A 12,912-nucleotide genomic window follows, 5' to 3' on the forward strand; every position below is an offset into this window, starting at 1 on the left:
TTTTACCATGTTATTTTCTGTTGCAGCTACCTACTCAAATCATTTGACAATGTGTTTCACAATGGAAGGGGTTACTCCCAATTTTCATCTAAGCCCTAGGCTAGGGTGCTGTATAAAAGATCCAGTCTGAACGACTTTACTTCAGGAAACAGACTTCTGTGAACCCCATGGCATTTCTGTTAGGCATATCGCTGTACTATGGTAAACTGAGGGATCCCGTTCACTCTGTTCTTTCCCTGATTTAACCCGATGCGATGGATGCTGGCTCAGCTGACAAACTGGTGTGAGTAAAACTAGACTTTGAATATATCAAAACCCAGTAAATTCGTCAAAATATTTTTTTGGACTTTGTTGATTTATATGTAAGTGGAACGTCGCGTCTGTTTTGCGTTACATGCGTCATATTTTTATTAATATCTCCCCACCCTCGGTATTATCCAGAGTACACTTGGGCTCCCGCCCATCAAAATTTCAGCCAATGGAAACGCAGTGAGGAAGGCGTAGGTCCCGCCTATCGAGTGTACATTTCCGTTTCCGTCGTCCATTACCTTCCTTTCAGCCTTTGCGAATTCCGGCGTGAACACGCATATAACCCCTCTGTCAAGTGAGTCTCTGTTTACGACCAAAATTTGTGTTTTTTGACACATATTTACCACAGGTTGTTGTAAAAAGCATGCTGGATCCCCTTCTTAATCTCTCTGGCCACCAGTATTTTAAAAATACACCTGTGTGACCTGCGGTACTTGTGTCACGGGCACGAGCTAACCACCACGTGGATGTTCAGTAATCATCGACTAGCTAGCTGGAATATGAATTTAAAGTTTACAAGAGACTGTGACTATAGCAAATTATTGGGGTTGTTTACCTTAATACATTTACTGTTAGTGTTACATTTCGCACGTTGTCGTTGCTCAGCAGCTCCCGCTGAGATGTCTGGTTCACTAAGAACCCGAACTTGTTAGGCCAGCAGTTGTTGGTATTCATTGTCGATGTAACTACTAGTCGTGGTGTTAGCTACCACTGGATAAGATCATTACCTTTAAAGTGTAAAATGGGGGTAGTTACTAGCAGAGGCAAAGTTGTGTGTGTGTGGGTGGGTGAGTACACTGTACAGTACTTGTGTTGTGAGGGAAGCAGCCCTCAGTGTATTTATGAATCTCTTCCACCTTCCATTTCTCCTGTCTCAAGGATGCGTTACGTAGCTGCTTACCTCCTGGCCAGCCTTGCCGGCAATAACAGCCCCCAGGCCAAAGACATCAAGAAGATCCTGGACAGCGTGGGCATTGAGGCTGATGACATCCGCATGGAGAAGGTACTGGATCATATTGCAACCCTGTCATGTTCTCTCCCCACATCAACTTTTATAGGACAGCTGGTGGCATAGTGGTTAGAGCTGCTGCCCTCGGACCCAAAGGTTCAATGCCCACCTCCGGCTGTAACACCCTCGAGCAAGGTACTTGCTCTGAATTGCTCCAGTAAAATTACACAGGTCTAAATGGGTAAATAATTGTGTCTTAGTCACTTTTGGAAGAAAGCATCAGCGAAAAGAATAAATGTGTAGTGTTTGTGCAGTGATTTAAAATACATTTGCTGGGTGTGTATGAATTACAACAGAACCACCTGCCAGACAGGCAATATGAATTTTGTTTTCACACTTGAGGTGCCAGGGTACTTTTCCTTGTCACATGTACATTTACACATTTACACATGTACACATTCCTATGTTGACATGTACATTAATTAATTTAACTGACACTTCTAAGTGACCTACACTGTTAAGCTACTTAAAATAATTTGCCTGTTTATGCAGCTAGGTCATTTTTACTGGAGCTATTTAGGGTAGGCACTTCACTCAAGGGTCCAAAGGCAGCAGCCGTAACCACTACGCTACCAGCTGCCGGAACTGTATAGTGCCTGGAGTGTCTTGGTGAACTTTAGCAGTACTTTGGGAAGGATCTCTGTGGATCCACAGTAAACTCCTGAGATGATGAAAGCATGTTATGCATTGTAGGTTGAATGTCATGGCAGGTTCATGTGGATGCAAGTGATTCCCAATAAGTGGTTCTGTTTGGCATGTAGTAGTGTACTGTGCAAAGTCACAGAGGAAAGTTACATTCACATTACTGCGAAGAGTGAAGCCACTGATTGACGATCCTGTTACCATAGTTCTGCACATCTGTCATTTCAGTGTTGCAGCCTCACGGTGAAAATGTTGCCATTTCTACCTTGTCCTTGTTGATCATCCTGTCACTTGATGACCTGTCTGTCTCCTAGGTGATCTCTGAGCTCAATGGCAAGAACATAGACACTGTGATTGCACAAGGTAAGTAAATGTGTTCAGATGCACTTAATTTATCCCACACTACTGTTATTTCACAGTATGTGGTGTTTCACTGCTTGAACAGTATGGCACAAGCATGATATAGCTTCTCTGAATAAACTTAAATTTATCTTTTCAATTTCTATTCATTTAGCAGATGCTTTTCTCCAAAGCAACATACAACTCAGAGAAAACAAACAAGTTAATTTCACTAACAGACTGAGATATAGATGCAAGCACACAATTCTTGACATGCACTATGTCAGATATCACTGTTTAAGCCAGTATTCATTCAGCATTTTCAAAACAGACAACATTAATAACAGCCTTATATGAATAGCAGCGTGTACAGTTGATAGAATTTAAATACAAAGGTAATTGTGACAAATTCTGTAATTTTACGGCGTACGTAGGCAATCCAGACAGAACTGAGTCTGACAGAAATGTGTTTTGAGACCCTTCTTGAGAGAGATTCAGCAGTTGTGAGTGTGATGGGGATATCATTCCACTACGTTGGAGCCAGAACTGAGAACTTCTGTGCTTTTGATTTTAGCCACCGAGTGGCAAGAATCTGTGTGAGCCATAGCGACTGTTCAGGTTCTCTAGGTTTTGGCGATCAGATTTGTGGAGAGAGATGTTATAATGTAAAGTGGTGGTGCATTTTTTAATATACATACATATAAATCTGTTGAGTATGACTTTAAGATAATCTACATTTATGTTCCTGCTTAATGCAATATGGGAAAAATGTTTTTCCCAAGTCCCTTAAATATACATTAGTGTCTAATTGTTTCATAATATTCATTCTTCTCCATTCAAAGCTATAAACATATTTTAAACATTGTATTCAGTGTAAACAGGATATATTACATTCTCTGTGCTTATATCAAGGCTGTACAACAGGCCGAGTTCCACAGACCTCAACACCTTGCACATGAAGGCCCAGAGAAAACATGAGGCACTGCCGTCATACATCCACAACTTGGCATAAAGAGGCTTAATGTCCTCCCCAAACACCACATTGACTCACACAGTGCCAACGTGTGCGTTTCGTTGGGGTTATCAAGCCTTCTTGCATTGCAGTAGTTGGTTTGTGAGTATCTTAGGGTTTTAGTGTTGTTCTTGTCCAGCCCACTAAGAATTTGAAGCAGACTACTAGTTTGGTGCTCTCATTCAGTATGTTCTTACATAGTGGCATTTTGTGTCATTTATTCATAATATGAAATATATTTGCCCATCGTACAGTTGGCAAATATTTGAAATTTTGTTCTGAAGCAACATTACAGGCAGGCTAGCCAATTGTTTAATTACAGGCTGCTGAATATATAAACAGAGCACAATATGTTAGTGAATATACGATATGTCCTGAGTTGGTCACGCAAGATGTCTCATTTCTGGTTTGATATGCCGTCACTTTCTGGCTGCCAGGTATAGTGTGCCTTTAAAGAGTCACATCACTGTGCTGACCCAGCTGCTTGGATGTTTGGGCTTTTAAACTGAACTGTAATATATGGGCTATTAACGGTTTGGTTTATTGTACATTATATGAAGAGGTGAAATAGTCCCAGACAAGAATGGGCCGGTGGCGAGGGACAGAGTCACTTGCTGTGTCAGTGGCGTCGGTTGTTTCTCATACACTGTCTCTTGTTCAGGCTACGGGAAGCTGGCTAGTGTGCCTGCCGGGGGTGCTGTCGCCGTGGCCAGCTCTGGTGCACCTGCAGCCGGAGGAGCAGCTGCCCCTGCCGCTGGTGAGAATCCCCTCAACTGCCCTGCTGGGGCTCCTTTGGTTTTCCCAGCCTCTGATGTTTTCTTGTGCTTCGAAGTGTCAGTACTAATCGTTTTTTTGAAGGCTTTTGTACGTTTTGTAATTCGCAAATCAAATACATTCCATACGACTTCCTTGCAGCGCAAATGACAGCTCTGAATGGTCAACACTAACCTGTTGTATTGAGCTCATGTGGAAAAGGGTTGGATGTGTTTGAAAGGCTGACAGTTCTGTGTCTGTCCACAAGGTGGCGAGAGTCACAACTTAAAGGAAAAAAGTGATTTGTGTGAACTGCTTCTCGTGTCCCGTGCGTGTGCTGTGTAGGTATGTAGATAATAATGGCAGAAGCTGACCGGTGTCTCTCCCTCTCACAACAGCAGCTGAAGAGAAGAAGGAGGAGAAGAAAGAGGAGTCTGAGGAGTCCGACGACGACATGGGATTCGGCCTGTTTGATTAAGGTGTCACCTCAGGACCAAATAAACTGTTTTCACAAATTTGTGTCAAGACTTTTGTTTTTCTTTCCCGGAGAGCTCTGCTTGGAGTTATGCAAGCAACCTAGTTTGCTTTTGATAATTTCTCAAAGGGTCAGTGGAGGATCACAAAGGCTTGACCTGCTGTTATAACAGACCCAAAGACATCAAGAAATCCTTACTGGAGACTTTCTCAGACTCACTAGGATTTGATTACTAGTTTCATGCATAATAGTGCACGCTTCACTCTCGGTCATCATACATCAAAAGCTGTTCTTCATATATAGATATGCATAGATACACATGTTTTTAATTGATTTTTACCTCTATGGCTGTTCTTATGCTTCTGCTTATTGCAATATGGTTAAAAGACTTCAGAGTTACAAACTAAAGTTCTAAACATCCCTCTTTTTTCATGTGTGTTTAACTGGAGCCGATATAGTTCTAGGTTATTACAAGTGAATTTGCATAGCTTGTGGTCGGTGTTTATTAGGTGATTACACCATGTTCATTCACAGGTGTAAATTTTAGGTGTATAAACTTAATTTTTTTTCTAAATTTGATCAATTTTTCTACTAAAATCAGAACATAAATGGGGCAGTAGTGTGTGAAACGGAATGGCAATGAGTTCCACAGAATCCTGAAGTTAAAGTGGGAGCAAAAGTTTGTTCATAGCATGATTTGTTCGTAAATTCAATTGATACATCACCATGAATAAAAGCTTAATAATAGACGTCTCTCAATTCCTTCAGGGGCTGACTTCTGACAAAAAATGTAAAAATTAAATGTTGCTGTCATTTACTTTTTGCATTTTCTCTTCTATACAGTATCACTTTTCCATAGTATTCTAGAAACACAGGAAATCAGTCACAGGACTTATTTTACCTTCCTTTCTTAACTTGCAACAACATGTAGCACTTGTCAGCATTCCATTTTTCTCTTTTCTTATCTGTAAAGATAATAAGAGCATAATAATAGTGACCTAAATCTATTCACTGACTAGGTTCAAGTATCAGATGTAACTAATAAATTTTTAAAATATGCTAAGACTTTTAAAATGATCAACTTGAGCTACATTAAAGTTAGAGCTAATTTGAAATTACAATAAAAATACACCATCTCACAGATGTCTTTTTAATGTCTATTGTTGACTTAATTATTCTACAAATGTGCAATGCTTGTCGTAGCGTTATTGATCACCAGCACTCAAAACACCAGATACAAGTTGTAAACATTGCAGAGTGAAATTAACAGACCCCCCCACTCTGTTTGTGTGCACTTTACTGCCACCTAAAGGAAGGCTGTGGAAGTGCAGTTCACTTTTGCTCAGATGAACAATCTAAAAAGTCTGTATCTTCAAAAATGCGCAACTTGAATGTTCGTAACAAGAACGCAGTGTATGACCTATAAGCTGACGGTAATGAAACCAGAAAAAACAAAACAAACAACGGGGTATTTAGTTTTTGCTAATGTGGTAACTGGCTGTCGGTTGGAATTCTAGCCACTCAAGTCATCGGCCTATATGGGAGCTTTGGGCAGTGATGCGGGCAACTTAAAATGTATCTTCCGATTTTAGATGGTGGGCCATATGACATCTGAGGGATATTTGAGTGATAACCCCTCTTTGGAATGTGAGGAGAAGGATGGGTCAACATGGGCTGTCCCAAGAGCTTCCTGTTGCGATAAGATGTTCCTGTTACTATCTGTCACAAGGAGAACTTTCACCTGCACAGAAACCAGCTGAGCTCCTCTCTGGGCTCTGCGTTATTGACCGGATCAGGGTTCACCATCCCCAGCCTGGTCAAGGTCCTTCGTGGGTCGTTGAGTAGTCACATTCCCCATGGACACCAAGACAAAGTCATTTCTTGCCCAGGAAATTTCTAGAACCTTTTTTCTGACAGATAGAAATTTTAATTCCCATGGCCTTGCAAGACATGAAGGTTGTTTCACACACCAGAACCATATTTCCTCAGAATCAGAATGGATTTACTATTGATCGTCTCAGTCATGTTCCCTCCAGCGACCTGCGATGTACCTTGTTCCATTGTTTTGTGTGGTGAATGAAACCGCATTGGCTCTGATGTACCCTGTTTACCCTGAAACCTGTGTCTATTTTGCGGTGAATGAAACTTCATTGTCTCTTTTCCATAATTTGTGTGCGGTCAGATCCCGAGATACAGCTGTTCGAGCTGCAAAAAATTTGACTTTGCGAGGAAGTTCATTTAACGCCCCCTACTTCGGCGTACAGGACACCTTCACTTTTACGAGTGCCAAATCTGGATTTGGTGTGTCGAGCGGTTTGGGGGCCACAGCTGAAATGTTCTAGAAATAGATCTTGCTAGGCTCTCAACCTCCGTTAGCCCTTGTAATAATAACGGTCAAAACCATCTGGGCTTGTTCTGAGCGTGACTTCATTTACTTCGTTTCCATTGATTTCTGTTGTCTTTTCTCTTCTCTTGTTCCAAATTGAAGGTTGAATTAATACATAAAGACTGATTGTCATATTTCTTTGGGTCCAAATGAGCAGATCTAACCATTACATTACCAGGCATCTTATGTGTGGGGAGGGCTCCTAGTGTAGTACAGTACACTATTTTGTATAGTAGTTGGACCTATTGTGTTTGGACCCCGAGGTCGCAGGTTCGATTCCCACGTCAGGCCGTGAAACCCTTAAGCAAATGTATGGATGTTTTGCTTGTGAGTGTTTTCCAAGTGTAAGGAGCATAATAGGTGGACAGTCATACAGTATTATAGAGTTATTAGGATGACTCAATTACATAGAACAGCTGGTAGTGTAATGGTTAGAGTTGCTGTCTGTGGACTCAAAGGTTGCAGGTTTAAATCTCACCTCCTGCTCTAGTACCCTTGAGCAATGTACTTACCCTACAATTGCTCCAGTGAAATTACCCAGCTGTATGAATGGGTAAATAATAGTAGGTAGAATGACATTGTAAATGACTTTGGGGGAAAGCATCAGGTAAATTGACTTGTTGAGGTATGGTAACTAAGGTGAACTACTTGTGCAATTGTATCCATTTTCATGGGATTTACAGATATTTTGGAAAAGATGGGTGTCAAGTTGGAGTTCAGAAGGCATAATATTTTTACCATCCATTTTCAAAAACTGTCTGTCCTGTCCTGAGAAGGGCCGTGGTGATCTAGAGCCTAACCCTGAGTGACTGGGCGCAGACAGGGGTGGGGTACATCCTGGACAGGGCAACAGTCCATCACAGGGTATTTTTACTATGGAAACTAATCATAATTTCATCTTTGGCTTATAAGATTTCCTCCATGAAGGGTTTTTCAGGAATACATTATTGAGGGAAGATCGCACTGCCACATATTTATTATCAGACAGTTTTCTCCAAAGCGACTTCCAGTGAACTCTATGTAGTGTTAACAGCCCACACACCTTATTCACCGTGGTGACTTACACTGCTAGATACACTACTTACACTGGGTCACTCATCCATACATCAGTGGAACACACACACACACCCTCTCTGTCACTCACACACTGTGGGTGAACCTGAACGACATGTCTTTGAAGTGTGGGAGGAAACCAGAGCACCCAGAGGAAACTCCACACAGACTGAGCAGGGATCAAGCCCACATCCTCTCACACCACCCAGGCGCTTTGAGACAACGGTGCTACTCGCCATGCCACCATGCTGCCGTCACGCTGTCATGCCGCCGCTTGTGACTTTCTGATCCTACTTACCTCTATAGGGCAGGACAGTGAGCTGGGAGTGGAATCGGTGGAATCATGAAGGGGTGGTGTGATGCTCGCAGCACTGGTGACTCTAACCCTAAGCACTGTCATCGTTGACCCTCAGTGGAGTTTGACTCAGTTTAGGGTGGGAACCTCGGCTGGAACACAGTTCTATGCCGCACCCAAAGGCGTTCAATGGGCGATCAACATCGCAGTGCAGACAACTAGGATCTTCATTACGTTTTGGACGTGTCCACCTGGCTTTCTCCAAGATGACCGCTTCCTTTCAAAGCCCTTGTTTACCAGTGCTTGAAAGCTGCACTTACAGGTGGAGCAAAGAGCTTAACTCCAGGAAAATTAATCCAGACCAGATGGTGAGAAAAACACGAGCCATCGACCCCTTTGTCCGGACAAGATAGACCCGGACGAGGGCTACGGAGCCAGTAGATAAACAGCATCGATTTCAGGAAAGGATGTAACTGTGTTGAGAAGTTGCTATTATCAGCTTGGAGGGTTTGAGTTGCTGCTTGTTCTTCTTGCCAGACACACTGAGGTCAAAGACCTTTATCAGGGGGACAGTTCAAGTTGCGGTCTTTCAAACACTCAGAGGGCGAAGAAAGCGGTCTGATGTTCACGAAGCTGTCCTGCAGACCTCTTCTTGTTAATCATTTTTTTTTAAAGCTGCTACAATCGACTCGTCTAAAGCGCATGGTCATCCTACCCTTGGAGGTACAAAGACCACAACTTTACCACCATTATTTTTAGAACCAACAGCTTATCATTATGGAAGGTGCATGATGTTTAGAACACTTGTTCATGCCTTTCTCCAAACCTACCGTAACATCAAGGCACTTACAATTATTTGTAGAGTAAAGTAATTCTGGGTAAACACCTTACTCAGGTCAACATAGCAAGCAGGTGGATTCAAACCTGCAACATTTGGGCTGAAAGGCAACAGCCTTAACCACTGCGCCACCTGCTGCTCCTTAATGCAGCAATGAATGGACATATGTGCACATTAGAGTGAACATTTGTCAGCAGCAGGATAACTTAATATATAGATATACACGGGCGGTGCGGCAGGTTTGGCTTGTGCCTACTCTGTGGTGGATCCAGGGTTCAAGTCTTGCTTGGGGTGTCTTACGATGGACTGGCGTCCCGTCCTGGGTGTGTCCCCTCCCCCTCCATCCCCACCCCTTGTGTTGTTACGCTCCGGCTTGCTGCAACCCCGCTTGGGACGAACAGCTTCAGCCACTCTGTGTGTTTGTATGTATCTCAAAAAAAAATTACATTTACATGTATTCATTTAGCAGACACTTTTCTCCAAAGCAACGTCCATATCAGAAAGTACAAGGTGTTCATTACATTAGGAGAAAGAGAGAGACACTTAGATGGAGACGTGCGATTCTTAAGTGCAGTTAGTTTGATTCTTTCCACCATATGAACCAATGTTCATCACACCAGTAGCTGCATAAAATTTTATCCGAATATCGACGATTCCTGATCACCATCCTACACATACACACACACTTTCTGAACCGCTTGTCCCATACGGGGTCGCGGGGAACCGGAGCCTACCCAGCAACACAGGACGTAAGGCCGGAGGGGGAGGGGACACACCCAGGATGGGACGCCAGTCCATCGCAAGGCACCCGAAGCAGGACTCGAACCCCAGACCCACCGGAGAGCAGGACCCGGTCCAACCCACTGCGCCACCGCCCCCCAATCACCAGCCTAGTAATATGTATATATATATATTTTTTGAGATACGTATAAACATTTATGTTACATTACAGGAGTAGCTGTGTAAAGGTTTATCTGGGCGTCATCTTAAAGTTCTAGAGAATGAACATTTACACCTTACCTGAAGTTAGGAGATTATGGGCCAAGTGAGTCTGGAAGAGATGAGTTTTGAGACCCTTTTTAAATGTGGACAGTGATTCAGCAGTTCTGAATGGGAGGGGAAGGTTGTTCCACTGCAATGGAGCCAGAACCAAGAACCTCCATGCTTTACCTTTCGTTCATGGGACCACCAAGCGGGCAGAAGTAGAGGAGCATAGTAATCTGGTTGGGGTGTAGCAGATGATCAAGTCCTCTAGGTATCTGGGAGTAGTACTACTGATGCTTTTGTAGGCCATAACCAGGGTGTTAAATTACTAGGATGGTGATCAGGAATCATCGATATTCTGATAAGGTTTTATGCATCTACTTGTGTGATGAACATTGGTTCATATGGTGGAAAGAAACTACTTCAGAATCACACGTCTGCACCTAAGTGTCTCTTTCTGCTAATGTAATGAACACTTGTATTTTCTGTGAGTTGTTCATCACTTTGGAGAAAAGAGTCAGCTAAATTATTAAATGTTAATTGTAAATGTAAAATTTATGCTCCCTAAACTTGAAAAGCAGCAGATACGTCCCTATTTAACATGATACGTTTACTGCAGCTTGAGCTAAATGCTGAATTTAGACTGCGAGATCAGCGCTAAATGCTGTCAGGCCCCAGAGCTCCAGTTTACAGCGAAACGCCACGAGAGCGGACTCCGCAGCCCTGAGCGAACGCCATCTATCGCCGGCGATGTCCTCTCGTCGCCTCTGCACTTTAGACACATTAACCCTTATGTATTGTTTATAATGATCCCCACTGCAGTATTATTGCCCGTTTCATCATCTTCTACACATTCGCTGAATCTGCAGGCCACCTTGCACTGGAGCTCCTGGAAAGGGTATGTCAAACGTACAAAGAAAAACAGTACAACTGTAAGAGCATTTATTTCTTTCTTTATTTATTTATTTATTCAATCTGTTTTACGTGTCAGTGCAGATCCATTTATTTACTTCTTTAATTTTCGTATTTAAAAACACATTTGAACTCAAGTGGTGCGAATGAAAACATCTTTTTTTTTGTTTGTTTACTTTAGGACAGTTATTTTTCTTTGTATTTTAAAATTTTTCTTCTTTTTAGAAAAACACTGGGTCACAGCAACACACAGCCTGAGACGGTACACCAAGAAATCGGAAGCACACGTGCGTACATGGAGAACGGGTTCGAAGGTCGAAAGGCTGCACTGTTTCATAGGTGTAACCACATACTTGCAGTATCCAGAAGGTTCCAGAAGAGCGTCCATAAATGCCGGAATTCCTCAGAACTGCCATTTTGTGACAAAGGACATAAGAGTGACCAGCCTACGTTCCATAGCTTCATCAAAAGAGGAATTTGATGTATGGATGAGTGACCCAGTGTAAGTAGTGTATCTAGCAGTGTACGTCTTCAGGTGCTCTGGTTTCCTCTCACAGTCCAAGCAGCTGCTGGATAAATAAATCTAAATATAAATTTGGGACACGATTCAACAAAACACAGACAGGGACAGATCAAACTTTCTGGTAAAGGTTTCTTGAACAGTTGAGTGAAGCCCATTCCAGTGAGTCTATGTCATATTCCCAGGATACATAAGTACCCAGAACAAGTTCACATTCAACGGAGACAACCCCGGAAATGTCCTACGGAGGCGCAACGGAGCGAGTTGCATTCTGTGAGTGAACTTTAAACTTTGCACCTGGATGCTGAAGACAGGGAAGACTTTACCACACAACTTACCTGACACTTTACCCCAAACAAAAACTCACAGTGTCCATCAACCTACAATTATTTATCCATTTATACAGCTGGGTAATTTTACTAGAGCACTTCACTACAAGTATCATGTTCAACGGGACTACAAGCAAAAGTGGGATTCAACCCAACAACCTTTGGGTCCAAAGGCAACAGCTCTAACCAGTAGAGTACCAGCTGTCCCCATTACTATATAGATGACCATTCACGGTCACTGAAAGAGAAGTCAAGGTCCCGTTCTCAGGCCTCCTGAGCGCATCATAAGAGTAAATACTAGCATTTATTACTACAGTACAGTAGGACCCCTATATCTGCAGGGAATAGGTTCCAAGCCCCCGAGTGGATGCCTGAAACCATGGATAGTAGCAAACACTATATACTGTACATACCTATGATAAAGTTAATGATAATTTATAAATTAGGCATGATTAGACATTATAATAAGCAAAATAAGGGTTACTTGAACACAAGCACCGCGATACCGTGAGAGTTGATCTAATAACCGAGACGCTACTAAGTGACTAACGGGTGGGTAGCGTTTACAGCATGGAAACACTGGACAGAGGGACGATTAACGTCCCGGGTGGGACCGCACAACATTTCATCACGCTACTCAGAACAACACGCAATGTAAATTATGAATGTTTACCGCATTTCTGGAATTTTCTACAGAATTTTTTTCGGACCGCGCTTGTTAAGCGAAACCGCGGTAACCGAAACAGCGTATACGAGTCCTACTGTACGTGTAATTTTAATGTGTGAAAGCAGGGCTCTGGTCGGGAACATTGACAAGGGAGGCAGTATGTATCATGAAGAAATGTAGCCCCCCATTTCTCTTTCGTTATTTTATACATGCTGTAGGAGCGGCGGAAGCTCTCGCAGAGGCCTTGGATTGTCCGTTCTGCACCACAGATTGCTGGTTTTGGAAAAAGCGACGAGGCTTTCATTCTCGCCATGGGCTGTCCCCATTGAAGTCGCTACAATATTAATATTGTTTACAGAGAATGTATCTGAGAACATGCCGTCCAGCGA

The 12,912-nt window shown here is 42.7% G+C and overlaps 1 protein-coding gene across 1 annotated transcript; it reads left to right on the forward strand.

Moving 5' to 3' along the window:
* The first annotated feature begins 547 nt into the window (after window positions 1–547).
* Window positions 548–4,579, forward strand: rplp2b (ribosomal protein, large P2 b). Its single transcript, XM_018763194.2, has 5 exons — window positions 548–604; window positions 1,189–1,312; window positions 2,275–2,323; window positions 3,973–4,068; window positions 4,463–4,579. Exons 2-5 carry the CDS (start codon window positions 1,190–1,192, stop codon window positions 4,540–4,542), a joined length of 348 nt encoding a protein of 115 aa, XP_018618710.2. The 5' UTR covers window positions 548–604; window position 1,189; the 3' UTR covers window positions 4,543–4,579.
* The last annotated feature ends 8,333 nt before the right edge of the window (window positions 4,580–12,912 follow it).

This window comes from Scleropages formosus, chromosome 11, assembly GCF_900964775.1.
Source record: "Scleropages formosus chromosome 11, fSclFor1.1, whole genome shotgun sequence".
NCBI classification, from domain to species: domain Eukaryota; kingdom Metazoa; phylum Chordata; class Actinopteri; order Osteoglossiformes; family Osteoglossidae; genus Scleropages; species Scleropages formosus.

Bases quoted from the DNA above. Each gene is read 5' to 3' on its own strand.
- rplp2b (XM_018763194.2), top strand. From the start codon at position 1,190: ATGCGTTACGTAGCTGCTTACCTCCTGGCCAGCCTTGCCGGCAATAAC. The intron at 1,313-2,274 runs GTACTGGATCAT...TCTGTCTCCTAG, and splicing joins ATGACATCCGCATGGAGAAG to GTGATCTCTGAGCTCAATGG. The intron at 2,324-3,972 runs GTAAGTAAATGT...TCTCTTGTTCAG, and splicing joins AGACACTGTGATTGCACAAG to GCTACGGGAAGCTGGCTAGT.